Raw genomic sequence first — 27,885 nt, forward strand, 5'->3', positions numbered from 1 at the left:
TTCTTTCCCCAATGGTCACCAAATTTTTAAAAGTATAGTTGCTAATATTAAAGAATTGGAGTGCATTGCATTATATTCTATGTTTGGCTACTATTTTATTTTTGCAGTACTGGGGATTGAACCCAGGGCCTTACACATGCTAGGCAAGGGCTCTACCCCCAGCAAGCATTTTTGACTTCTTGAAATGTCAGAAGCTCTGGAAATGCTGGGCCAGCATCCCCTAAACTGGGTATCCTCACTGCAGTTGGCCCAGGCTGTCCTGCCTCACAGGTCCACTACAGGACCACCCTCTGAGTTTGAAACACAGTCGACATGAGGCAGAGAAATACTCAGTACAAAAGTATAGGGACAGCTTGCTGAGGGGCCCTCTTCATTGTCACCTCACAGTGTGCTTTGCAGCGGGGCCATCAGAACTGCCCTAAAATAGCAGATAAGGAAAGTATTCCAGCTTTCACAGCCAGGCCTCCCAATCCTGATGGCTAATGCTGGCTTGGAGCTTTACAGCTGTGCAACACGCTGGGTCCTCCATTAGAAGGTGCACTGAGGGTGCCCAAAGGCCCATTTCGCAGATGAGGAAAGTGGAGCGCAGAAGAACCCATTATGGTGTGCAAAGGGCACAGACAGGACCGAGCCTACCCTTGGTCATTAGCATAGGTTTCCTCACCCTGTCTCCTGCACCCCCAGGGCAGGCTGCTGGGATGAGCCAGACACACCTCTCCCATTATTACTTTATCTTTCCAATAGCCAAGACATTTTATCACTGTTTTACAGAGAGGGAAACTGAGGATCAAAAGGACTGAGTGCTTGGCTGAGAATCATTCAGCTCTAAGTGCTGACTCTGGATCTGAACCCCAGAACCTGGCTCCTAAGCCAGTGCCATCTTCATGTTCCTGCTGTAGCAGGTAGGGTTTTTGTTTTGTTGTTGTTTTTTTTAAAAATCAATTCTGCTGGCTGAACTGTCACTAAATGCATGTGTCTTACACACTCAGGAAGGGTGGAGGCACTAGGATTGGTGCTTACTCCCCCAATGCTTGACCCTGTCTCCAGCTTCCGTCCCGTCTCCATGGCTCTGGCCCTATAGTGACAGCTGTTAGAGTCTGCCTCCTCCCCTCCCTGGCCCAGGTGCCCTGGCCCACAGGCTCTGCCACCCCGGAGGCCTGAGCCTCCTAACAAAGAAGAAAGCTGGTCCTAGCAGATGGGGGCTGACTCGTATGTGACTTTGACATCTCTGGTCTGTCCCAGGGAAAGCAATTAGGCAGCTTAGAGCTTCCACGGGGTGCCAGAGGACCCAGAGGGCAGGAGGGGCCAGACACTCTGGAAGCATGGTGTGCCCATCCCCCAGGACCCTGTGCAATAGGCTCAACCCCTATGTCTACACCTGGGACCCAGGACAGCAGCAATAAAAGGCTTGGCCCTGGCACATCAGCCAGTCTTGAGGGGGCTCCTCTTCCCTCCATTGACTCAGAGAGCGAGGTCTCCACTGCACCTGCCCTTGAAACTGGCTTATATCACTTCTTAAGGCACGCAGGGATCCCCTGTGAGCCCCAGAGACTCCAATGGCTATACAACATCAAAAAAGGGAGTGTTTAGACATTCTCAAAGAAACTCTGACTTGGCACCCCAAAGTACAGAATGTCAGAACTACAAGGGCCCCATGAGATGATGTTCCAGTGTTTCTCGGAACTGTTTTCCAGAACTAGGTTAAGGAATAGTTTTGTGGTCAACTAAGTCTGCCAAACAGTACAAAAAGTGATGATTTATTTTTGTTATTTTCAGTACTGGGGATGAAATCCAGGGCCTTGTGCACACCAGCAAGTGCTATTACCTCTTGCTGCGCCCCCGCTCATTCATTGCTGACCTTCTTTAGAGCCTTGATAAGTTAATGTGCTGTGTCAATGTCTAGGGGTGAGATCTGATACAGTGTTTCTAAAATTTATTGGCCCAGGAAACTTATTGACTGCGCCCCTCCCCCAGCTGAATATCATGGCCCATTGCAGCTCAGGGCATTGCCCTGGAAGTAAGAGACCTGGGTTTCAGAGCTGGCACAGACATGGATGCCCTGATTGGCTGCCAGCAAGCCCCTCCCTTCTGCCATAAGAGGGAGGTGGACCAGAGGCCAGGGAGAGCCCTCACAGCTCAAAGACTCGTGCCTCCTATGCCTGCTCTGGCCAGCAGCTTGGGCCAACTGCTGGACTTACCTTGGCCTCCGTCTTCCCATCTGTACAAGGGGGCCATCCTGCCTGCCTCAGGGTTGGGGACAGACTGAAATGAGGTCATTGATGGCTGGCACCATTATCACATTCACCACTACCTGAGCTGAGCCCTCCATGTGTGTCACCTCATTTCATCCCTGTGGTGCTCTCTTACATAGCATCATGTCACCCCATAGTACAGGTGAGGAAACAGTTCGGCAGGACGTCACTTGCCTAAAGCTACCAGGTGGTGTGTCAGGCCGGAGATTAGACTGGGAGTTTGTCCAGCATCTACTCTCTCAACCCTCTCTGCCTGGACAGAGCACTGTGACCTGCAAAGTCCTGTAACCTGGAGGCAGCATTGTCCTGCCCGACGTGGGCTTGCTGAGGTTCATCCAGGGCTCTGTGGTCATGGCCTCCTCTTGCAGTCGTTCGAAAGGTCCCTTGTTCAGGGGTCCAAGAACTGTGCTGCCTCTCAGGGATGGGAAGAGGGCTCAGTGGAAATGCTGGGGGCTCACGGGGAGTGACCCCACATGGGGTGACAGCTCAGAGCACGGCTGCTGCCCAGGAGGTGACACTCCAGGGACTCCTGAGACCTCACGGGTCACAGATGGGCCAGATCACTTCCCTCATCTACTTTTGAGAAAAAAATGAGGCCCAGAGGGAAAAACCGGCTTGCTCATGGTCACACAGGAGGGGAGGACTCCTGACTGTGCCAGACTAGGGGTGACAGGGCTTCCGGGATGGGGAAGGCGGGGCTCCCTTAGGAGCCCGAGGAGCAGGGCCAGGACAGAGGCCTCCTGGCCCCTTTGCAGCAGGATGATGTCTGACTGCTCCCCAGAGCATGGCTGGGTGGACTCCCTCCCTATTTAGGACTCCTGTTTAGTATCCATGGGGTGCGTGGCCCTCAGACAAAGCTGGCAGGTCCACCTGATGCTCATCATTAATGCTGGGAGGCCACAAAATAAGAGGAGTCTGGGAGGAGCCTACGCTTAGAGTTTGGACTTCACTTGGGTCTAACACCTGCCCCACCAATTCCTGGCTGGGCGCCTCTGGGAAAGTTGGGAACGTCTCTGTGCCTCTACCCAGGGGCGCTTACTGCTGTAGGCTGCTGAGGCTGGCTGGAGATGGTGGACAAGTTGTGCCAGTCCTCCGCACCACAGGGCCTACTGAAGCCCCTGGGTGTCTGGGGGTTGTCTTGGGGTCCTGCTTATGTGTGGTTATTTCTGCACTGCAGGAAGGTGGCCTCTACTTTCCTTAGGGTGACCTCGGCAGGACTACACCATGTCACATAGGCACATCCTCTGCCTGTCACCTCTGCAACAGAGCCTGAGCTGGGGAGCAGGCTCAGTATTAACGTCTAGGCCCAATGGCCCATGTCCTCGGCTTTGAGGGATGAGGCTGGGAATCTGTCCTAGAACCCAAGCTTCCGTCAGGTTTGACAACTACTGGTCAACTCATGGTCCTCGAACCTCCTGCATCTTTTTTCCTCTACCAGGGGATTTCCAAATGGACTCACGCATGGAAATCCAGGGAGCAGGGGACAACCCTGGAGCTTCTGTCCTGTCTCCTGCCTGCCCATTCTTTCAGCAGCTATGGCCACCCTTTCAGGGACCCCTTAGGGACTGGGTTCCTCAGAATAGTTTGCAAACCTATTTAGTCTACTTTCTTCCTCTTTTGGGTTGAGAAACAGAGCTCCAAGGAGGTGGCTTGTCAGGACTTGGTCTCATCTCGCTAGTAACACTGTCCCTCCAAGCTTCCTGTTGATCACCTGATCATGATGGGGACTTTGGGGCCAGCTGGATGGCACAGTCATCAAGAACATGAGCTCTGCAGTCAGACTGCTGGAGTTGGATCTAGGTTTCCCTCTTCCGGCCTGTGGAACTTTGGGTGATAACTTCACCTCTCTGAGCCTTGTTCATCCCTAACAGAACTTATCTTGACGATGAGGGAGTATAGGGGTGAATATCTGGAAAGAGCTTAGAACAGCACTTGGCACAAGGAAGAGAGGCCAGTGAGGCACACCTCCCTCCAGCCAGGGTGGGACGCTCTGACTTGTGTCTTCGTACCACTCCTGGGGAGACCCCGGGCTTCTGCCTCAAGAATGCAGAGTTGGGCAGCCCTCTGTGGCCCTTGGACTACACCCTCCATGGCGGTGAGCTAGACTTGGAGAGACACAGTGCTGCTGGCGGCTCCCAGGGGCAAAGGCCTCAGACCTCACATTCTGGGGCAGAAGAGTCTGATTCTCTTGTCTAACAAGACTGGAACTGAACTTGAACTCTGAGGACTGGGGCTCACAGACCCTGGCAGCTGGAGGCATTCAGGGTCCCACAACCCGAAGCCCTACCTTCTCCCTGGGACAAGTCTTCATTAAGTCACTTTGGCTTGGAGATGTGCCAATTGCTTCCACACATCCCCCTGCCTCCCTCTAAACTCGGTACAAGTCACAGGGCAGGGCGGGGTGCAGATCATGACCTTTCACCTCTGAGCCCACATAGAGGAAAGGCTGCTATGCCACTTTATGGATGAGGACACGGTGCAGGCGCAGAGCTGGGAGCCACTGCGGGTGTGGCCTGGAACCCTCCAGGGATGCAACAGTCCTCTCGATGAGGCACAAATGACTTCCTCAAAGGGAAATCTGAGTATTCTGGAGCACAGCACACCCTTTTATATTGTCTAGTATTGGTGTGAATCAATTTAGAATGCAATTGGGGAATTCGAAAACCTGAAATGACAGGGAGTCAAAAAAGCCTACAGCCCACATTTCCTGAGGGATCTCAGAGCGAGGCGGCTGCCCAGCCTGTCTACATGGTACAGCTCCCCCACCATGCACCTGCCACATCCAGGAAGAGCAAGTCGAGTTGAGATTTCCAGGTGCCACTGTTCTTGCTTTTTTTTAGTAGAACTGGAGTTTGTGCTCACAAAGCAGGCGCTCTATCACTTAAACCACACCTCCAGTCCATTTTGCTCTGGTTATTTTGGAGATGGGGGTTTCACAAACTATTTGCCTGGGCTGGCCTCAAGCCTCGATCCTCTTGATCTCAGCCTCCCAAGTAGCTAGGATTACAGGTGGGAGCTGTATTGAAATTATGAAATTTTTTTTGGTGGGACTGAGATTTGAACTCAGAGCTTTGAGCTTGAAAAGCAGGCACGCTACTGCTTGAGCCACATCTGCAGTTCACTTTCACTTCTTAAAGCCAGTCCTGCTCTAAGTTTAAGTCTTGGCTACGGTCTGCGGGGACAGTGGCACAGGCCTCCACAGCACACCCTGCACATTTGCACATTTCCCAGAAACTGGGCTTTAGGATGTCACGCAAAAGTGGCCAGAGGATGAAATCTCCATCCACTACCCCAGTTGCCATCATGCCCCCAACCTTTCTGTATGTGACACATCACCAAGGATGGGCCATGACTTTGCTATTGAAGTAACTTCTACCACACAAACTATAATGTAAAGTTATGAATTGACCCTTTTACCAAGCAAGTAGCTGACAGAAAGTTCCCAGTTCATTCTGCATTATCATTGCCAGGCTTTTTCCACTGGAAAATAGGAGCAGGTGGGGGAAGAGCGTTGCCCCACTTAGCGGGGCCCAAGATGAAAGAGCCTAAGTCACAGCAGTGGGACAGGGGTGGGATGTCTGTGAGGTCAGCTTTGTGAAAATTTGAGTGTTTGCTGAGAGGGTTCATTGGTGTTTAGAAATCCAAGTTCAAAGGCCCGAATGCCCTGTGGGAGGCATTGGGGAGGGGGCAGCCTTCTGCCTGGATTCCCCAGACCAGCAATGGCCCAATGCCACTGGTCTCGGGGTTGGGGGGGCAGCTTCTGCTGCAGGCCTACCCTATAGTGGGATGGAGGGGCCATATGCCTCCCCATGTGTTGGGGTAGAGCTGATCACAGGGTCACAGCTCAGAGCTTTCACAGCAGGGCAGATGGAGGCCATGCTGTCGCCCGTCTGGCCAGGAAGAGGAACACATGAACTTCAGCACATCTCTGCTTTGCTGTCCCTGCCAGCTCCATCAGGGGTAAGTTTTCTGGCCCAGGGGAAAAGGCTGATGGAAAAGACTATCAGAAGCAAAGCAGCTCTAGGCTGGGCTGTGCCAAAGGCTACTTGTGGCCAGGTCCTCTGCAACACTGAAGATGCCCCTGGGGGCGGTGGTGGGGTACAGCCAGACTCCCTAGGTTGGAAGCCTTTCTAGGTCTTTTGTGACCCTGGATGGTGGGTTCATCCTCCATTTTTTGTCAATCACACAGGCTGTCAGGAGGTTAACTGAGTTAATAGACAGTACAGCATAGAGCCTCGCCTATGGTAAATGCTTGACAAACGTTAGATGTTATTGTTGTTACTGTTATCAGTTACACCGGTTGGAGCCTGCCTGCCAGCATGGGTGGGAGAGCACACGGAAGGACCACAGCCATGCAGGCTGAGCAGTGCACACTCAGGGCACCATTCACACAGTAGCCTGGAGAGTGGCACTTTCTGGAGTTATGCAGAGCACAACTTCTGCAGCTGGAACACTGGCCCTGGATACTCTGGGCAGCTCTACTCCAATTTCTTTTTTCTTTTGCAGTACTGGGGTTTGAAGTCAGGGCCTATACCCTGAGACAGTCCACCAGCCCTTTTATCAAGATAGTTTTTTTCAAGATAGGGGCTCTCGAACTATTGCCTGGGCTGGCTTCGAACTGCAACCCTCTTGATTTCTGTCTCCTGAGTAGCTAGGATTATAGGTGTGAGCCACCAATGTCCAGCCCCTACTCCAATTTCTGACTAATAGGAGCCACCTGAAGTTGGGGCATTTCTAGCAAGAGCGTAGAGAAGATTCTTTTAACAAGGGGGACTGAAGTGGAGAATGTAGCTCAGTGATAGAGCCTCTCCCTAGCATGAATAAGGCCCTGGGTTTCAGTCTCAGCACCAAAATAAATAAAATAAAAACACAAAGAAGTGTGGAAGCTTTTGTGTGGCGTTATAAAGATTTGAATAAGGTGTGACCCTGTTCTTGAGAGGGTGGCAGGGTAAGAGTGTGCTAGCTAGGACCTTGGCCAAGTCACTGCTCTCTGGGCCAAAGTTTCCCCAGACTGTTTTCCCAGGGGTTGGTTTACTTTCAGGATGGCAAAAAGCGTCCATCTGTGTGGGCCAACACTGATTGTTTGGCAGTCTGTCTCAAGTGAGAGAGAAGTCTCTCTGGGCTGGGTGAGAAGAACTGTGTGTCTGCATGGAGCCAGACACAGGTGCCATGGCACAGGTGTGAACACGCCTATTTTCCTCAGATTAGCCCAAAGCTTCCAATCCTGGCTGCCCGTTAGAATCATGGGCAGAATAAGACCCTCTGACTCCAGGGCTGTGGCCAGTACTGGCAGCTCTCACCCTAGGGCATGGCAGCTGAGAACTCTGGGTCAGATGAATATAATTCATTACAGTCCTGAGTCTCTTGACCTCAATCCTGTGTACTCCGTGTCCTCACTAGCCTGGGGTCCTTGTGCACCTTCTTGGCATGGCCTGTGCTGCTAGCAGAGCCAGTCGGGGAGTTAAAGGTCCCATCGGCCTTCCTGCTGGCCAGAATATAGTTTTTTTTTCTATTGGGAGATAGTGGCTGAGGGCACAGGCTACCCTCAGGGTTTGAGGTTACCTGAATTGTTCCTTCCTGGGACACACAGTGGAATCTTATAGTGGAAAATCTGAGTTTTACACCTGGGAGACCTTGTGGGGCTCAGAAAAGCCCAACCTCCTCTGGCTCCAATCAGGAAAGCCCTGTGGCTCCCTGGCTGTCACTCTTAAGCTACTCTTGGTCCCCAGGTAGGGTGGGAATGTGGGATGATGCAGAGGCCTGCTGAGGCCCCCAAAGTCACAGTTCTGGGCCGTCAGGAGGAACGCAAGGGGAGAGGAAGCAGGTGAAAGCTGACGGGGTCTCTGAGCTCCAGATGGCAGGGTGCTGGGCGCAGAGGTGGTACATTAGGACCCGGGATGGTCCTGGATGCTGAGAGCGCCTCCAAATTAAGCAGGGCGGCACAGACAAGGTATTTCTGGGAGGCCACCTGGCTCAGCCCCTCCCTCCAGAGGCCTAGCATCCAGCCAGCTTTCCTCATCCCTTCCTGTCGCCCCCTTGGGACCCAGCCCTGGAATTGTGAGGAGCAGCTCATGCAGGCTGCACCTCCCAGCAGGGCACAGCCTTCCACCCAGAGCCAAATAGAAGCAATCAAATCACATGGAGTTCGATCATATTTTAAAATAAGCTTTATTTAGATTTTTTTAATATTTTATATTTGCATCCATGCCTTCGAGAAACCTTTCCCATGGGAAAGGTTTATTTTCATCTAATGTTACCCAGAACTCATTTGCTATTTGATGTCGTTCTCTTTAATAAATCATCCTTAGTAACTCTTAGAATTATCTCCTAATTTATAAAGACTGAAATGAAAAGGAACTTCTAAATCATTACCAGGAGTAGTTGCAATCTTATTTTCTCATAAGTAAAGGGAAAACCATAAAAACAAACAAACAAACAAAAAAATCATGGGGGAGAAAGTATTTTTTAAAATCTCTCTCCGATGCTGGCTCCAGGCCACTCTCCCTCTCCACCAGACTTGGTTAATCAGCTAAGCCAAACAGGACAGGAAGGTCCACGTGACGTGCCTGCCTATTGTCTCCCAACCCCTGGGGTCAGGTCGGAAAGGAAGAGGGGGCTGAGTGGGGTTTTTCGGTTTGTTTTACAAACTGTGGACAAAAATTCCTATTCCTCCTAGGTGCTCCAGCATTTGAAAATCTTGTTGCTTTTTAAGAGCTGAAAACGTTACTGTTAGCGGAAGCGGCACTACTGCTTTGGGGAGGTTGGGCCGACTGAGCTGTTAGTCGTTAAGGGGATCGATCACAGGGCAACAGAAAAGGGACATTGAGTTTTGGGTGTGTGGCAGATCTGCGTGGACCCTTACAGTGTCTCCACGCCCCAGCGTTAGAACGCACACAATGCTCCCCTGGTGAAGTCTCGTGTGGCCACACTGCTCCACCAACAGGAAGATGCACCTGCCAGCCCTCCTCTCCCGGCTCAGCTGGCCTAGGGTGCCAAGACAAGTTGGGGGCCAGGGGCCAGGGCCAAGTGATCCCGAGAGATTCTAAGTGTGCCCGAAGGAACCAACCAGAGAGGGGAGGGCAGAGGGCCCAGGGGCCAGACACTGTCTCCACTGGCACTCCCCCTCCACTGACACCTGCCTGGCCCAAGTGCAGAATAAACCATGGCAGAGAAGGGAACACCTGTAGGGAGGAGCGTCAGTCTTTCAGGTCCCTAGGACAACCGAAGGAGGCCCAGGGTGGCTTTGATCTGATCCTGTCCACGATCCCTGGGCTGTCTCTCCCTGCATTCAACCTCTCTCCAAAGACAGGCCCATGAGAAGGGAACCGCAACAGTCAGCGCTTTGCTCACTGCCGGTCGTGATTTGTACGTCAGATAAATAAATAGAAAGGCGAAGAAGGTGGTGTTGGGAGGAAGGTGGGGAGGGGCTTCTCGTGCACGGGCAGCAGAAGGGAGAGACAGAGAAAAGAGAAAGAGAACGAGCAAGCTTGGCAATCCAAGGTCCCTGGTTCTAAGCCACCCTAAAATCTACCTTGCACAGTTTGGCAGCAGCGTGAACACAGAATAACAAGTCAGCAGAAATGCCCGCCTCCCGCCCATCCCATGGAAAAATATACATTCCGATATTTATGTAATAATTTAGATAGAATATGTTTTCTGCATTTGTGCAAATAAATTAAATGAAACAATTTTCCTTTTTTTTTTTTCCATAAAGAAAGAAACGGCAACGCAATTTAAAAACAGGCAGGCCATTAAAAAGAGCCCGTGTGACCCCTTTACAAATGCAACCAAGACCAGGCCCCTCCGCTGGGCTCGTGAGTGGCCTTACCCTGACGACGATGGCGTTTTGTGGCTAAAGTGACTTGGGCACACCCTGAGAACAGGGTTGGTCCCACACGTTCACACTGGGGAGGGGGCAGGAAGGGGGGGGACATCAAAAACAGACCACATCCTCGGCAAGACGGGCTCCAGAGGGATGCGGACGAGGAGCATTTACAAGCACGGAGTGCACAACAGTTTTGTTATTTACAAATACACAGCAGTCCTTCAACTTTTCAAGTTTCATAAAAAATGGAGGAGGGGAGGAGAAAGGGAGGAAAGAAAAACCAACGAACCAAACAAAAAAAAAAAAAAGAAAGAAAAAAACATTGAAAAAAAAATAAACAAGATTAACAAAACACAACAGTGTCGCTCGGAGACAACAGTTGACATAGTCACACACGGCTTGCATTATGTACATCAATTACAGAGATGGCGACGCGGAGGGAGGGGTCACACTTGTGTTTCCGCCTGGTTGAGGCGCTCGGCCACACGCACCCCCACGCGTGCGAGGGCACACGTGCACACACACACACGCAGGCACACACCCCACTCGGGCCCGCACTCCCACGCATGCTTGCACACTCGCTCGTCCACACGCACAGACATGCCCGCGGGCAGCAGGCGAAGGGCGGCGGGTATCACCAGTCCGCGTCCTCCTCTATGTAATAATCGGGGGCGGTACCATCAAAGAGCCCCGGGTCCAGGGACTTCCGCTGCTTCCCTCTGGCGAAGACGCGGGAGATGGACCCGAATCCCATCTTCTCTTTCTTCTTTTTCCGTTTTTGGTCTTCAAGATCCTCTAGTGACTGGGGGGGATCCAAGTGGGGGAGGGAGAGGGGAGAAGAACAAAGACAAGCTTAGCCAGGTGGGTGGGTGGGCAGGCCGGATAGCAGGCGGTCAGAGGGGTGGGAAGGCTTTAGCCACAGGGTCATGGTCAAGGTCATGCATGTAAGCCGGGCAATGGAGCTAGGAAACCAGGGTCAGCCTCCTGCCCTCTAAGAAACCAAAGCCTCTTAGGCACACCAACAGGAGCCATCCAAGACTGTCACCAGGACTTCACTATGGTTAGGACACTGCCTGGTGTGTGACAAGCACGAGGTGACTAGGAGCTGTGGCTGTTCTTCGAATCATCAGTATTATTGACATTCAATTTGCCCACAGTCTTTGGGAGCTTGTGGAGGGCTTGCTGGACCACTGCCCGTGGCCATGTCTGTGATGCAAAGGGGGCTGAGGGAGAGCAGTTTAGTGTAGGCCCTCTCTGCACAGATGGTGCCCAAGGCACCTGTATGTGGGAAGGGGACCTGGGAGGGCCTGGGAAGCAGAGGAAGAGCGAGAACCCCACACCTGATGGCCCTGGTCAGGAAGCAGGACTGGCTCTGGGAGTGGCAGAGAGCTGGGGTATATCCTGATTGTCACTCTCCCTGGTACCATAGAGAGCCCCAACTTCTCTGACATGGGGGCCACAATGACGATGGGGATGGGGATGAGGCCTGCTCAAGCCCAACACCTGGGGGAACCACAGGACTAAGCATGGCATCAGCAGGGACTTTTGAAAACTGCTGAGTGCTTTCTGCACAAACATAATTCACCAGAAGGGTGGAGTGTGGACTGACTCATGGCTCCCAGAACACTGCAGAATTCCTTGGCATCCAGGTGCCACCTCAGACTTGGGTCAGAATTTCTAGGTGAAGGCTTGGGATTCTACATTTGAACAACTTTTCTTAGGGGACCCTGAAGCAGATGGACAGTGACAGACCACAGGGGGAGACCCCAGGAACAGGAAGCTGACCTCAGAAACCCCACAGACCCTCAAATTTGAGTCCCGTGTCTTCTCTGCAGCCTGTTTCCTATGCTGAAGACAGAATACTGAATGTGCTAAGAATGGAAACAGTTTCCACCCGCAAGGGGCCCAAAGAGCCCACTTGGCCAGGCCTGGGACATGGCTCAAGTGGTAGAGTGCCTGCCTGGAAAGCACAAGGCCCTGAGTTCAAACTCCAGTAATGCCAAAAAATTAATTAAGTAATTAAAAAAAAAAAAAAAGCAACTTGGCTGCCAGGGCAAGACACTGGCCAGGGCAGTGGGACACAGAATGTGTGGTACACAGGGTAGGTGTACAGATTCTGTAGAGACAGGCTGGGCGTAGCCATGTGTGACTCAGGCTGTGGTTCTGGTCCCCCTTTCTTGGGGGCCCGAGAATGGAACTGGGGATGGCCCAAGGTTAAGGGGAATGAGGATAGGGTCACAATCAAGGCTGGGGCACAAGGAAGGAACACCTACCTGTACAATAGGGTTGTGCAGGTTCTTCTGAACCGGGCCGGGACTGTCGCCCTGTAGCCAAAGAAGAAGAAAGATGAAATAGCAGAGACACTTGCCACATGTGAGCTCAAGGGAGGGGGGCTTGGCTGTGGGTGTGGGGCCTTCCATGGAAGGAAGCCATCCTCAGGGGCTGCCCTGCCTCTGCAGTGGGGAACCCACTCCCACCTGCTGACACCAACACTCCCAGACGGATGGGGCCTGGGGCTCATCAAGGTGCAACCTGGACCAGGAACCTGAGGTGTTTGCTCACCTGCTCTGGCCTCAACCCCAACTCTCTCTCATCAACAAATCAGCCACTCAAGACCTAAGTTCTTATCCTAGTGGGTCCACTGTGTTCCAGCTTGGGGTTGGTTCTACATGGCAAGTTTCCATAAAGAAACACACTTTTACAAAAAGCATAATAAAAATTAAAGAATTTGTGCATGTACACAGACTGGGGAGACTATACACCCACTAGCTTCCCCCACAACCAACAGAGCAAGTCTCTTATTCGTGGAGGGGCAGTTTTCCGATGTAAGGAGGGGCCCCTGACTGCCCAACATCATGGAGCTAACAACAAGCAGAGCTGGGACTCAAATTCAGGACTGTCTATCCCTCCTGGCCCAGTGCTCCTTCTAGGCGGGGCTCCAATGCAAGGGCTTGCTCAGCTCAAAATGTTGGTTTGCCTCTCTACCCACAGGCCTTGAGCTTCTTCCTTCTTTTCCAGGGAAGTTTGGACCAGCCCTGGGCCGGTAGAACATTTCTAGTGTGTTTCCAGCCCTGCCCCAGATGGGAAGGGAGGAAATCTTTAAATAATCTGTGCAAAAGCCTTCACTATATCCTAGTGTCTGCCCTGCCTCCAGGCGGACAGATCATTTGGATCACAAAAGTCATTACCAGGGAGACTCCTGCTAGTTGTTTTAGGAACAGAGGCCCAGTGCCCAGGAAAGAATAAGGATATGTCACTTGGGTCAATGTCCGTCAACCTTCTCTGACTTCTCTTTGCTGAGTCCCTGCCCATACTCAAATCAGTGGCCAGAGTGTGAGAGGTGGGGTGGTCCCTGGCTCAGGCTCTGCTGTTCTTTCTGTGCCAAGTCAAATGTCTGAGAACAGAGGGTTCCCTGAGGCTACCTCTCAGCTCTTTCTAGTTTACCTATGTGCACACATGTGCAGATGGGGACAAGGGAGCTGGGAGGAGGGGCAGGGAGAATATAACAAATGAAAGTTTCTTCTTTGGTTCCATTTTTAAGGTTTGCAACAGAACCCATTCTGCAGGCAGCTCCGGCAGTTCTACTCTGGGAAGGACCATCTTTGCCAATACCATGTCCTGGAAGCAAAGCCCTGTGCAGGGAGTGTGTGGACATCACTGTGCAGCAGGTGTGTGCCAAAGCCGAGCTGGGCAGAAGACTGGGCCTGTGTCAAGTGCAATTCAAGAGGCCTTCAGAGAGCCCTTCTGTGGGGTGGGCCTATCTGTGGCATTTCTGCTCTGAGCCCCCTCGGGCTGTTAGAAGAAGGTAAAACATGGTCCTGGGGAAGGAGCTCTCACTTGGATGTGTGTGGACACTACAGCGTGTCCAGCCCAAGGCTGGCCTTTCCATCCGCATGGGAAGAGCTGGCCACTGCTGGCTCTGGTCCTTTAGAACCAATTAATGGACCTTGGAGATCTCTGGAGTGGCCTGCCTTCCTCACCTTGGTTCTGTGATCAACGGCACTCTCTCCTGGGGACAAGGCTTCCTTATAGCCTCAGTAAAAGGAGGAATCCCAGCCCATGGCTGCAAGTGGCTTTTCCCACCATCCTGCTGTGGGCTGTGTAAGGCCCCTGGGCTCAGGAGTCCCTCCACCCACCTCACCAGCTCCTTTTAAGTTTAGTCTTAGCTATTTTTATACGCATGTTTCATTCTTATTGTGAATTGAAAAAAAAAGTTTCCATCTTTATCACTCTTATAAAGGAAAGCTATTCATTTTCATAAATTGATTTTCAACCAGGACCTTATTTACTTGTTCGTGAAGAGCTGCAATAGCTTTTCAAGTCATTCTCGTGTTTTCCTGTCATCGGCAAGGAATGCTTTGACTTTGTTTTCCAATGTGTTCACCGCGTTTTTTTTTTTTTTTTAATCTCTTCTGTTGGTTAATAAAGCCATATTAACTGGGTTTTTGAAAAAGCCCTCCTGTGCATCTGATGACCTAACCCTATGGTGTCTCTGTCTTTAGGACATGGTAGGGGACCTCCTTGGGTTATCAACTATGTGACAGACAAAAATTCAAGGTGCTCCCTACACCCTGACCCATGGTTTCATGTTAGAGCCTGCCGTGTTTCCCCTGGTGGGAAAAGTGGCCCTGGTGTTTGACCCACCTTTGTTTATTCCCTCACGGCACGGAAGCCCGCCGTGGTTGGAACTTAGTTTGAGCGCGTCCCTCAAGGATTCAGGTGTGGGAGGTTTGGCTCCCCACCATGGTGAAGTGAGAGGTGGTGAGACCTTTAAGGGGGGGGGGCCCAGCAGGAGTCTTTGAGGCCCTGCCCTTGGAAGGAATTAAAGCTGTTCTCATGGGACCTTGCTTAGCTCTCTCTCAGGAGTTACTATAAAAGAGTGAGGCTGGCCCCTCCCTGCTTTTTGGCTTTCTGCCTCTCCCCCTCGGATGCATTTCTGCCCTGGTCATCAGCTAGCGTGTGATGCAGTTAGAAGAGGCCCCGCCAGAGCCAGAACCAGTCCCAAGCTGTTTAGACTTTGAGCTTCCAAATTTGTGAGCTAATAAATAAACCTGTTTTCTCTATAAGCTACCCAGCTTCTGACATTTTGTTATAGTAATGGAAAGTGGATTAAGGCAGAGCCCATCTGCCTGCCCCCTAGTCATCAGGAGTTAGGTGGCTGGGGACTTGTGTCTCTTGGCAGCTGGTGTCCTGTATATAATCAGAAAGTATTTGATTAACAAATTTAGAGCAAATTCACAGGATGCCTCCCCAGAGGCAGCACATGTCACAACTCATGGAAACTCAAAACAAAACAAAGCAAGTGGGCTCCATTTCTAGCTGGAGGGTAAGAACTGGCACTAAAGGGAACAGGTGGGCCTGGTCGGGCCCTGAGCTCTGGAGGTGACCTCTGGGACAAGAAGCCCCCAGCCCCAGGCAGGGCCCACCCAGCTGGGGCCCAGTGGGGCAGAATTCCAGGCTGCACAGACCCTGCGGCCGACCCAGGCCTGCTTTCCTCTGGATTTTCCGTGCCCTCCCGGACACCAGGAGCAAGCGGGCCTCATTTCTTTCTCTCCCCACTTCCACTGCTTCTTGCAAAAGGAAAGAACAGACCAGGACAAGCCTTCGCCAGGGTGCTCCCTGGGTGGACAAGAGCAAACAGTGGGCGTATCTCCCCCCTGTCCCCTGCCCCCACAGTGTCTGGGCAGGGCCCAGGTGCCCAGGCCCCACTGCTGCTGGCCTTACGTTGCAGAGGGAGTGTGTCCGGTGCCGTGGCGAGTTGATATCACTTGGTGTGGATGACCGGTCGCCTTCAGCAGCAGACGCGTCGGAGATGACGGAAGGCTGCCGGGAGTGGCAGGGGCTCACCCTGACAGCTGGAAAGCAGGGATGGCTGGTGAGTGAGGGACTGAGACTACTGCCTGCCAGGCCTTGCAGGTGAGCCCACCCAAAATGCCCATTACACAGACAGGAACACTGAGGCTGAGGGAAAGTGAGAGACTTGCCTGGCTCTTCCTCTCTATGTCACAGCCCTGCTAGCTATATGCAGCAGCTGTTGGGAAGTCCCTCCCCTGTCCTCTGGATCCAGGGCAGCCCCCTCTTCACCTGGAGGCTGACAGGGCCTGGGAAGTTTTACCTGGTGCAACCCTAATCACCGCTCAAACACCAAATTCCCAAACAAAAAACCTCGAGGTCACTGCCAGCTCCTCTTTCCCTATACTCCATCCAACTGTCAGCAGTGACTTAAAACAGCCCCAGTCTGTCCCCCTCTCTCCCACCCCACAGCCTCACAAACCGCTGGCCTGGAAGGCCATAGCAGCTTCCCAGCCTCCTCTCCTCACACTGCAGTGGGAGCCTCATGCATCTCACCACTCTGCAGGTGAAATACCTCCTGCCCCAGACCTGACGTGCAGCACCCCTGCCTGGCCCAGCAGCCCAGGCTCAGCAGCTCACCCCCTGCTTGTCTCTGGTCACACTGGCCTTCCAAGCGGGTCTGAGACACCACCTTCCTCCTGGGCCTGGGGTTTGCTGTTCTTGCACAGTGACAGTGACAATGACAGCTCCACGAGGACACACACCCTGGGGTCTTCTCCATGTGCACTCCCATTGCCCTCAGTGCCTGGCATGCACCAGATGCTCAATGGGTCGTGTTGGACCTGGAAGCTCTTCCCCCAGGGTCCTTGCCTGTCTGCAGGTGCCAGCACTGCACAGAGAGGATGTTTTCTGCTACTTGAGAGTCTACTATGTGCAGGCATTCCCTAAAGTACAGCCCTTGCTGCCAATGACCGTGTGGTCTCATGGGAAGACAGGCACCGAAAGCACATGGTTAACATACAGGCTGTGTGGCCGTGGGCCTGTGCCTCACCCTCTCTGAACCTCTACGCTGCAGAGTAGCTGTGTGTGTGTATTACTACAGTGCTGGGCATTGCGTGGCTGGAAGGAGCCAGGTGACAAATATACCTATAGTATAACACGCGGGCATAAGGGCTGTTCTAATGCAGGTGAATACCTCGTTTACAGAAGCATACAGGACCCAGGGGACAGAGCTGGGGAGAGAGCTGGAAGGCTTCCCAGAGGAGGAGGAAGCAGCTGATAAAAAGCACAGAGATGGCAGTAAGTGAGGCAGGGCCAGTGGAGGAGGCTGGACTTGGTAGGTGGATTTGTCAGCTGGGCCAGTCCCGTCCACTGAGGAGAGGCCCTGTGGCCTCTGGTGCGGTGACCAGGAATAATGACCATCCTAAAACTGCCCCAAGCCCCACTTGCTTTCCATGGCACCTTGCCTTCCTGCTGCGCTGGGGACCAGGAGCCAAGCAAGCTGGCTGCACATGGGGGCTGCGGGACTGAACAGGGGCAGCCCTCTTTGGGGCGTCACATGCCTGCCCCGTGAGGCACTGGGACCTGCAGGTTTCTTATCTGCCCTGCCGGCTCTGAGCCTGGGCTGCAAAGGCTGGAACAGAACAACCCTGCTGCCCCGGAATTTCACCTCTTCTTGGGTCAGAGAGGAAACGGAGGACTGGAAGACCGCTGTCTCTGTTCGGTGGAGGGAGCACCCTGGGTTTGTTTGTTGCCAGGGTTCTAAAAGCCCCATGTGTCACCTATCAATAATGACAATACCACACATGGCACTGATGGCAGTGACTAATATTTACCAGGCCCCATTCCAGAAATTTCGCCACTTAATCTTCACAACAACCCCACTAGGGAGGAGAGGGCACGCCTCAGCAGATGGGGATGATACGCGCTGTGGATCGGGACCCAACATTCCTTTTCTACGTACAGAGACCAAGGAACTGGGCAAGGTCACAGGGCCAGAATGTGAACCTTTGCCCTAGGGACTCCCCTGTACCCTCAGAAGGCGATGTGGGCCCTGCTGGCCTTTCCTGACTGGCCACCAGCCCTTGGGGACTGGCTGGGGCTGTGACCACCAACTTTCCTGCCTGCAGATAGGGGAGTGGAAGGACCAGAGGGTAAGGGCCCCAGAATGCAGCTGGGTGGCTCACAGGTGTGCAACAGGATACCAAAGAGTCTAGAGCAGGTACCACAGCAGTGGGCACAGATACTGCCCAGAGGCCAGGCCCCTGTTCTCCAGTGGACACCTGTGACATTCACTCCTGACCTTCCTCTACCCAGTGATCAGGTGGAGCTGTCAATCGAGGGGCTGTGCTGCCTCCGCTGCCAGAGGATGCCATGTGACCCAGTCTGCTCAATCAGGCCAGGCCGTGTACCTGCTTCTCTCTGGACATGGTGATTGGTGACCCAAGCTGGCCAATCAGACTCTTTCTTTGGAAACAGGGAGAAGAGATAGTTGCTTTTTCTAAAGACTTTTGAGCTGTAAGGGCTTCACAAGTTGAATTGCTGGGTCTGTTTTGTGCTTTGTAGGAAAAAGCAGCCTAAACATGAGGCCAAATGGGGGTGGGCAGAGCTGAGAGACCCAGCTATTGCTTGAGCCTTGGGATCCAGCTATGCCTGAAGTCCATGTCTTAGCCTTTTCAGTTACAAGGGCCCACAGTCTTTGCCCCACACTGCCCTAGGCTGCAGTAGTGTGGCCATAGCTCATCCTGCTGGGTCTGGTGGCCTCCTAAGCAGGCCTGGAAGCTGTGGCTGGGCCAGACTCACCTTGCCGGTCTGCAGGATGGGGAGGGTGTGAGTGGTAGAGGGTCTGCTGGCTCTGCCGGATGGCGGCGGTCAGTGGGAGGTCCGCCTGCACCACCCACTCCTGGTTGCCGTTGAGCACCGTCTCGCCTGGCATGGCGAGTGAATGACGTTTGGGGACATCCTTGGTCAGTGTGGCTAAGGACTGCTTGGCCTGGAGAGAGGTGGGAAACAGGAGGAAGCTGACGTCACCGAGGGGACCTTTGGTCAGCTGCTCAGCATGGTAAGGAAGGCAAGAATCTCACCTGTACCAAATTTCACCAGTCTGTGTCACATGTCATCAGTATCAGCCACCCGAGCTCCAGGCCTTCACTGGAGCTCACCCCCCTCAACCCTCAGTTCCTGCCAAGAGCCAAGTAATAGGGAGAAAGGGGGTCCAAGGACAAACTCGTCACACTGTTTTGGGTTTTCTAGGGATTCTAATGGGACTGTAAGAAAACGGTGTTTGAAGCTGGGCACGGTAGTACACATCTGTAATTCCAGCTACTCAGGAGGCAGAGGTAGGAGGATCAAGAGCTTGAGGTCAGCCTGGGCAAAGTGAGTGCAAGACCCTATTTCAAATACAAAATAAAGGCTGGGCACTGGTGACTCACGCCTGTAATCCTAGTTACTTGAGAGGCTGAGATCAGGAGGATTGAGGTTCGAGGTCAGCCCAGGCAATTGGTCATGAGGCCCCATCTCCAAAACAAAATGGACTGGAGGTGTGGCTCCACCCTCTGCTTTGCAAGTGGGAAGCCCTGAGTTCAAAACCTTAGTCCCATTCCATCAAAAAATAAAGTAAAATAAAAACAAGCCCAAATGGGCTGGGGGCAGGGCTCATGTGGGAGAGTACTTGCCCAGCACGCACGAGGCTCTGGGCTTGTCTCCATGCCACAAAGTTCAAACCCCAGGACCATGACTAACTTTTCCCCATGTCAACCTGCTATCGGTCCATCGAGATGTTCCATCACCTCAGTGCTCAACCCTCAGGACAGTCCTTCCTTGAATGCAGGCAGGGGACAGGGCAGGTCCTTAATACGGCTCTCCCACTCCCACAAAGAGTGCTCCAGGAAGCCTGGCACGAGTGCGGGGCTGAGCCGGGGCTGCAGCCTTGGTGCTCTTAGCTGTGTGTCATCTCCCCCAGCACACGTGGGGTTTTATTAGAAATGATCTTAGATTCTTTTAGGGAGAAAAAGGAATGCACTGGAAATGTGTTGGTGTACATTCCTCCAATCAAAGCCAATTTCTACTTCCCAGGGCAGAGGGGAATATGAGAGGGGTGGAGGGAAGCCAGAGAGAGGTTTACCATGCAGTCCTCAGTTCCCCTTGTGAGTATTCCCAGCCACACACAGGGAAAGCAGAATGACAGCCAAGTTGGCCCCAGAAACAGGCAGCCTTTCCTGTGGCCGCACAGGAAGACAGGTAGGAGAGGCCTGGGTGGGATGGGGTGCTTTCATGTCCCCTCAGTGTGGCTTTCTCCAACCAGGTGGGCCGCAACTCTGCCTGGGTCTGAGAGTGGTGCCTTCTATCTGGGCAGGCAGCTGGACATCACTACCTGACAACTGGGATGTCCCCTGTGGTTGGGCCTTGGAACCTGTGAGCTCTGGAGTCCTCTCACTCTGCTCACTCAGGATTTGAGACTTCAAATCAGAGCTGTCAGGGGCAGGAAAGCCATAGGTGGGGCACGGAGTCAGGCTCAGAGCGTGACATCCTGCAACTTCCATGCCTTTGTCTGACAAATCCCTTCCACTAAATGCAACTCAATGCTGGGAGCTCCCCTTTGCTCTGGCCTCCCTCACCCCTTTCTCCTCTCTGAGCCTCCACCCTCCCCTGAGCACCTGAGCTAGTGTCCAGCTCCTGCAAGCTGCTAAGTTGGTACAAACACACCTGTGTGACAAAAGCCCAGAGAGAACCCGTTCAAACTCCACCTCTATGACTTAACTTGCTCTGTGACCTTGAGCAAGTTACTCCATCCCTCTGAGCCTCAGGGTCCTCACTGGCAAGATGGGGAGGCCAAGATGGGTTCTGTCCATGTAAGTGGTGCCTCCTGGAGTTGTGTGGCCAAGTGGCCCATGGCCTAACACGGTGCTCTGGAGCCTGGACTCAGAAATCAGACTGCCCAGCTATGATCCCAGCCCTGCATTTCCTAGCCATGGGATCTGAAGAGAAGTCCTCAGCTACCTGTGCCCATGTCCCCATCTGTCTAATGGGGACAACAGGCACCCAGTTACAATGGAGAGCCCTTCACCCATAGTAAGAAAACTCACAAGTGCTACTGACTGTTACCAAAACGTTTCTACTTCACAGCGAGGGGCCACATAAGAACAGCTCACGTGAAGGAAGATAGTCTGGTCCACTGTCATGGTCAATGTGGAACAGCACGGTGTTGAAGTCAGGATTTTTTAGGACTGGGCAAAAAGACCCGTGAGGCAGGAGAGAAGAGGACTGACGAGCCCATCCTCAGCCACCCTAATGACCCAAGGGTCTGCTGCCAGAGGCCACAGTACCTCCTCTCCCGTGCAGAGTGTGCTGGCTCTGCACCCCTAAACCTAGTCCTTCCTCAGTTGTTGGAGGGGTCTGTGCTTGGCTTGGGAGATCTTGGGAGGGAAACTGGTGGCAACACCAGGTTTTGCCTTTCTTTTGGCTCCAGTGCATGGATAGGACGCTGCCCAGAGGGACATCAGGTGGCTGACACTGGTCCTCCTGTGCAGAGTAACAAATGCGGGAGTCAGCCAAGCTCTCCTCGCTGGGGCAGGTGGCGTTGGCTTCAGCCCAGAGCGGTGCCTGGTTTCTACCTCCTCACAGCAGCCACAGGTCCTGCCTTCCTCCCAATACACCCCTGTGCTAGCCTGAACTGTGTCACTTGCAACCCTGGGACCTAAGACCCTAGAGAAGGCCTTGTGGTGTTAGCATGGAAGCAAGGCAGAGAGGGGACCTGGGCCTGCATGGCCTGAAGCAGGTAGTCCTGGCGGGAACTTCTGCAGGTAGCAGGTGACGGAGAGGATCTGCAGTCGGGGACACTCCTAAAGGACAGAGCATCACAGCTCTAAGCAAAGCCACTTTCCACTGCCTTGAGCTGTTGCCTGTGTCAACATTGCAACAGACCCCAACGTCTCTGCTAGCAGAAAGGGTTGCATGCCTGCCAGGAGGAGGAGGCAGGAGTCTCAGAGCTGCTGAAGGCCTGACGCAGGCCGAGGGCTGGAGTGGTGGGAGTGGGAGCTGGGGTGGGCTGGCCCCCAATCCACGGAGGCTCAGGGAGACCCCCTACCATGGACACTGAGGCTGGTGCTCCGAGGCAGGGCGTACCATCCATCAGCCCTGTGGGGACAGGGCCTCCCCTGACTTCTCCCTGGTCTGAGACATGACGAGCTTCCTGCTGGGCTGCAGGTGGCTACAGTGGCACTGACCCACAGGCTGGAAGCCTGATGAAAGGGGACCCCAGGACTGCAGCTTCTTCCTGCCTTGATCGCCCTCACCACTAGGGGTCAGCACTGCACAGAGAGACCCAAGAGAGGCAGCGCGTCCCTGCCCTGGGTAGCAAGTGACCTTAGGAAGCCAGCATGGCATTTACCACGGACAGACACTGTACTAGGTGTTCCCCTCACTGTTTCACTGGCATCTTCACAAAGTTCCTAGGGGTACATGCAAGTGCCCCGACTTAGAGTTGAGGCCCAAGAGTAGAGTCTTGCCTGAGGTCACACAGCTAGGAAGTGATGGGGGCTGGATTAGAACTGGGAACCTACAGCTGTAACCACAAGTTAGCCAGCATTGGTGCCCTACAGGACGATGTGGCCTACCTGAAGAGTCAGGCAGGCCGGGTGTGGTGGAGCCCCCGTGTGTCCTCTACCCAGTCACTGTCAGACAGCCCTGGTGACTTTAAAAGGCTTTTCTAGCCACATACTCTCTGGCTGTACTTAGCCACTTTGTGGGGAAGGCAGGGTGGGACGAAGACCACCCCGGCCCCAGTAACAAAAAGGACACTGAAGCCCAGAGAAGTTCAGCGAGTGTCTCAGGCCACACAGGGGCAGGCAGCACCGAACTCCAGGTCTCTAGGCCTCCTCTCCTGCCAGGTCCCTGGGCACTTGCTCCTTCCAATGTATGTGCCACCCACAAAGTATCTGGGGGGTATTTTGATGGTTTGTTTTGGATGAGGAAAAAAAGGTAACATTTCTTTTGATGACCCAGGAAAGACTGTTCCTGCAGATACTCTGCAAACAGACTGTCTGTCTATCTATCATCTGTCATTTATCTAATCCCATCATGGAGATAACTCATGTTAATATGCTGACATATTTCCTACCAAGTATTTTTCTAAACAAATATGCGTATAGTCACCCAAAACGATTTTATTTATTTCTTTTCTTGAGCAATGTCCCGGGGACTGTGGTAGAGTGACAGTCTCCTGATGTTCCCATGCTTTCAGGCAGGAGACTATCCCAGGCTGCCTGCTGTCCTGCCCTTAGGCTCACACCTGCCCCACCCCCCGCATCCGTCCCCTCCATCTGCCCCTCACCTTCACATCTGCCCTGCTCCCACCTGCCCCTCCACGCCCTGGCCCTGGCAACGGTGCTCTCACCATGGCCAGCTCAGCCTCCAGCTCCTTCATGCGGTTGTCTTTGAGGTCCAGCTGGGACCGCAGTGCCGCTGCGTGGTCTGTGGCGTCCTTGGCCTGGCGTCGCAGCTCCCACTTCTCCCGCTCCAGCAGGTCCTTCTCCTTGGCCAGGACTTTGACTGCGTCCTCGCTCTCCTGAGAGAGAGAGAAAGAGAGAGAGCTGTGGGATCACTCCAGGGCAGAAGGCTCCTCCTGGTCCAGGGACCACTGAGGCCTGGACCCCTGGTAGGAGGGAGAAGCAAGGAGGCCCTGGCCTATAGCCAGGCTTTGTGTGGGAAAGCACTGGGTTCAAATCCTGTCTGTGCCACCAACTAGCTGTGAGATGGGGACAGAGATGGGCTGCTCAGTGAATATTTTTTCAATGGGTGAGAAGTCATTGCACCTGTCACACCTGTGTTTCTCCATATATAAAACAGGCGTCAATATTACTTTTTTTCAAAGACTTGTAAAGACTGACTTTGTGTGAGGAAACATGGAGTCTGACAAAATTGGGGTGCAAGAGTTGTGTGTGCTAGAGGAAAACAGGGACAGCAGCGACTGTTTGGCCTACCCAGGGTCCTGCCTACCCGGCAAGGTCACCACAGAGGAGGGACACACCAACTAGCTGTGGTGCCCTGAAGGTAGCAGTTCGGGCCATCAGCACCTTCTCCAGCTGTGATGGCCATGGGAGGGTCCAGGTGGCCCCTGGGCAAGGCCAGCAGTTAGGGGCAGTAGCTGAACCTTACTTCTGTGTGCTAGACAGTTTTGGAACAGTGGGTGGCCTTCTTGGGAGGGTGCTCCTTGTGGGGAGTCTGGCTCACCCACACAGCCACTAAGTCCAAAGTAGATCCAAGGTCTCCGTGTGGCAGGAGGCACCAATGTGCCTGGTTTTGACAACCTTCCCTCCCTCCTTCTCTCCTTCCCTTCTGTTTTAGATAGGACTTTGTGCACTTATTATGTGGCATAGGTTGGCCTCAAACTTGTGATCCTCCTACTTCAGCCTTCCAGATACTGGGATTACAGAAGTAAAACCCCACACCCAGCTAGCCTGTCTTTCTTATTCAGCCCTGATACTGTCCCCCTTCCCCCCCGCCCCAGGAGTCAGCGGGCATCCGAGGGGCTGCTTAAGAAATGTTCCTTTATTAGGAGGCAGACCCACTGGGATCACTTTTGTCTCTGTCTCTTTGCTGGCTCCAGTGGTCACCAGCAGATGAGGGCTTCTAGGGTGGGTGGGAAGGGTCTGTATGTGCTTTGGGGACCAGGGTTCCCACCTCCCATGATAACCTCCCTTGGCCACTGGCAGGCAAGCTAAGGGTTTCGATGCCGTACTGGTTTTCAGCCTCATACCCACCTAAGAGGGAGGGACTGTGATTCTTCTCATTTCACAGGGGAGCAAACTGAGGCCTGAGAGGAGAACTAATGTCCTCAACCCTGCTGTGCATCACAGAAGCAGAAAAAGAACGGAAAGGAGGCCCTCCTGGAATTGATGAGGGAAGGGCTTGCCCAGGCCATGAAGGCCTTGGGTGACAGCCAGGGGCTGCGTGCTCCTGGGCAGCCAGCACAGGGACAGGGAGAAGGGGGCTGCAGAGGACACAGGTGACAGGGAGGCAATGGCAGCAGATGTATGGCCTTAGCACCAGGACTGCCCCATGTCCAGCTCCAGCCTGGCCTGCTGTGAGGATGTCCACAACTGCGTGTGTGGAGAGTCCCCAAGTTCCCCTCCCAGCAGCACCCATGGAATAGGGCGTGTGCACTTGGCACAGGTCATGGGCTGTTGCAACTCTGGGAATTTTCTGGGCAAATCAACAGCAGACTCCTTGGTAGCCTGATTTCCAGGGTGTCCTCACCTCCCTAGGAGCTTGGGGACAGTGTGGTCCTGCCACCCCAACAGCTCAGGCCTGCTGGGGTCCAGGGAGGAGCTGGGCTGGCCATGGCATGCTAAGTGAGGGACCCAGTGTTCTAATTAGCCTGGCCACAGGGACAGCCCCCTGCACACGCAAAATGAAAACCATTTTTTGGTGACTGGATGCGAAATCTTGAGAGAAGCCAAATAAAACCAGGACTGTGGTTCTCCAAAGCAGCTCTAAATACATGGCCTGGACCGGGGATGTGGCTCAGTGGAGAAGTGCTTGCCTAGCACATGGAAGATCCTGGGTTCTGTTCCTACTGCAGCCCTGTGTGGACATGGCATCGCAGCCTGTGGTGAGGCACACGTGTCGTGCACTCGGCTAGTGGTTTCTACCTATTATTCTCTCCCTCACCAGGGAGGAGAAACTTTCCTTCTCTCTGAAAGGCTGGTGGAGTGGCAGAGTGTCTGCCTAGCAAGCAGGAGGCCCCGAGTTCAAAATCTAGAACCACCACCACCAAAAAAAAAAAGATAAATAAAACTCTCCCTGCAGACAGTGGGCACAAGGGCTTTCTTGGCTGGGTGGGGCCTGGCTCTTTTTTCTTTAAGCTTTGATATTCTCTTCACTAGACAGGTATTTGCTGACTCAAATCCCTCAGTTAGCTGATCCACAAACTCCTACTCATCCCACAGAGCCCAATTCACAGGTGACTTCCTGACTCCCTCTCTAGGGAAGAACTTCCTGCTGTCTTAGGATGCTCCTGGCTCTGTCCTCACACAGCTCGCGTTTCCCGAGTGCCCATTATGCATTGGGCACCATGCTGAGCGCGGGGCATTCAACACCTGGGTCCTCACGGCTGCTCTGCATCACCATCGTCCTTTGCTGATGGGGAAACTGAGGCTCTGAGAGGGTGAGTGGGAGACCCAAGGGCATGCACATGGGAGTGGGGACCTGAAGCAGGAGATTCCTGCGTCCACACTGTCCACCTGGGGCTGTGCACACATCGGACCCTTCGCCGTCTATGAGGGATGTGCGGGGAAGAGGGCTGGGCACCCACCTTGCGGTGCTGCTCGTAGTTGCGGATGAAGTCCCGAAGCTGCTCCTCGCGGCTCTCCAGCGTGGCGTACAGCTGCTGCATCTGGCTCACCAGGTCCGTCTTTTCGCCCTTCAGGCGCTTCCGGTCGGCTTTCATGGCTGCGGACAGAAGAGCAGGTTAGCCCCGAGAGCCCGGCTGGTAGGAAAACAGGGTCCAGAGGATGAAGTCTCTCCCAGGTCCCCGTGATACTTTGTGGATTTCCCAGGACTCAAACCCAGGCTTGCCTATGTCTACAGTCCCTTGTCACTTCTTGGATTTAGCCATCCATGCAGGGAGCGAGTCCTTGTGTGAATGTCTCTCCCAGCCCTGACTGGTTGGGTCCCCAATGTTAGGGGCTGCTGCCTGCTGAGCTCTTGACCTCCCTTCCCTTCAGAAGCTGAAGGGGCCTCAAATCTCTGTTGAAATGAACCTACCCTGAGCTCACACAGTGACTTGACTCAGCTCAACAGCCCTTCACCAGCCCCATTTCCTCCCCAGGGAGAAGAGTTTGATGAAAAAAGATGCAAGATATGACACCACAAGTACAGGCAACAACAACAACAACAAAAAAAAAAACCAAACGAACAGATAAGTCAGAAGCCAGGCGTGGTGGTACACTCCTGTAATCCCAGCATTAGGGAGACTAAGGCAGGAGGATCATGAATTCGAAGCCAGCCTGGGTTACATAGCAAGACCCTGTCCCAAACCAAACCAAACAAAAACGCTGGATTTCATCAAAATTAAAAACCAGTGCTTCTAAGAATTCCATGAAAAGAATGAAACCCACAGAGCAGAGGAGATATTTGCAAATCTTGTATCCGATGAGGGACTTATGCTAGAATGTATTAATAACTCTTACAACTCAGTAAGAAAAAGACAACCCATTTTAAAAATGGTTGAAGAACCTAAATAGATATTCCCCAAGAAATGGCCAATAAGAAGGAAAAAGTTGCCAGGCACCGATGGCTCATGCCTGTAATCCTAGCTACTCAGGAGGCAGAGATCAGGAGGATCACGGTTTGAAGCCAATCCGCCAAATAGCTCTGTGAGACCCTATCTTGAAAAACCCATCACAAAAAAAGGGCTGGTGGAGTGGCTCAAGGTGTAGGCCCTGAGTTCAAACACCAGTACCCTCCCTCCAAAGAGAGAGAAAGAGAGAGAGAGAGAGAGAGAGAGAGAGAGAAAGGTGCATGACATCACTAGTCATAAAGAAAATATAAATCAGCCAGGAGAACACTTCGCCCTCCCTTGCTACAACAACTAAGATCAAAAGGACAATGACAACAAGCGTTGGCAAGGAAATGGTTAAGCAGTGCTGTGTGTGTGTGTGTGTGTGTGTGTGTGTGTGTGTTTGTGTAAAAACGGTGCAAAACTGCCTAGCAGTTCCTCGAATGATCAAATATAAATAAAGCTACTATTCGACCCAGCAACTCTCCCCCAGGCACATGCCCCACAGAAATGAAAACATACTTCCACACAGAAATGTGAACGCCGGTGCTGCCAGCTACATTACTCCTGAGAACCAAAAGGATGGAAGCCCGAAGGCCCAGCCATGGACTTATCAGAACACATGAAAGGAAAACATGCTCTGTAGAGCCAGTCACTAAACGCCATGTGTCACGTGAGTCCACTGACCCGAAGGCTCGCAAGAGGGAAAGCTATACAGACAGAAAGAGGACGGGCAG

At 53.1% G+C, this 27,885-nt stretch overlaps 1 protein-coding gene across 6 annotated transcripts in view; it reads right to left on the reverse strand.

Moving 5' to 3' along the window:
- Positions 1-27,885, reverse strand: part of Kazn (kazrin, periplakin interacting protein) — a 1,020,937-nt gene that overhangs the window by 35,963 nt on the left and 957,089 nt on the right. For 5 of the 6 annotated variants that reach the window (XM_074081291.1, XM_074081292.1, XM_074081295.1 and 2 more), the window contains 6 exons: positions 26,183-26,319; positions 23,264-23,434; positions 18,673-18,862; positions 15,802-15,932; positions 12,351-12,401; positions 10,756-10,879 (listed from right to left, as the gene is read on the reverse strand). In XM_074081291.1, coding sequence (XP_073937392.1) covers positions 10,756-10,879; positions 12,351-12,401; positions 15,802-15,932; positions 18,673-18,862; positions 23,264-23,434; positions 26,183-26,319 — 804 coding nt within the window. Of the gene's footprint in view, positions 1-8,403; positions 10,880-12,350; positions 12,402-15,801; positions 15,933-18,672; positions 18,863-23,263; positions 23,435-26,182; positions 26,320-27,885 lie in introns of those variants that run through there. The other variant, XM_074081296.1, reaches the window with a different exon arrangement.

Source organism: Castor canadensis, chromosome 7 (assembly GCF_047511655.1).
Source record: "Castor canadensis chromosome 7, mCasCan1.hap1v2, whole genome shotgun sequence".
NCBI classification, from domain to species: Eukaryota; Metazoa; Chordata; class Mammalia; order Rodentia; family Castoridae; genus Castor; species Castor canadensis.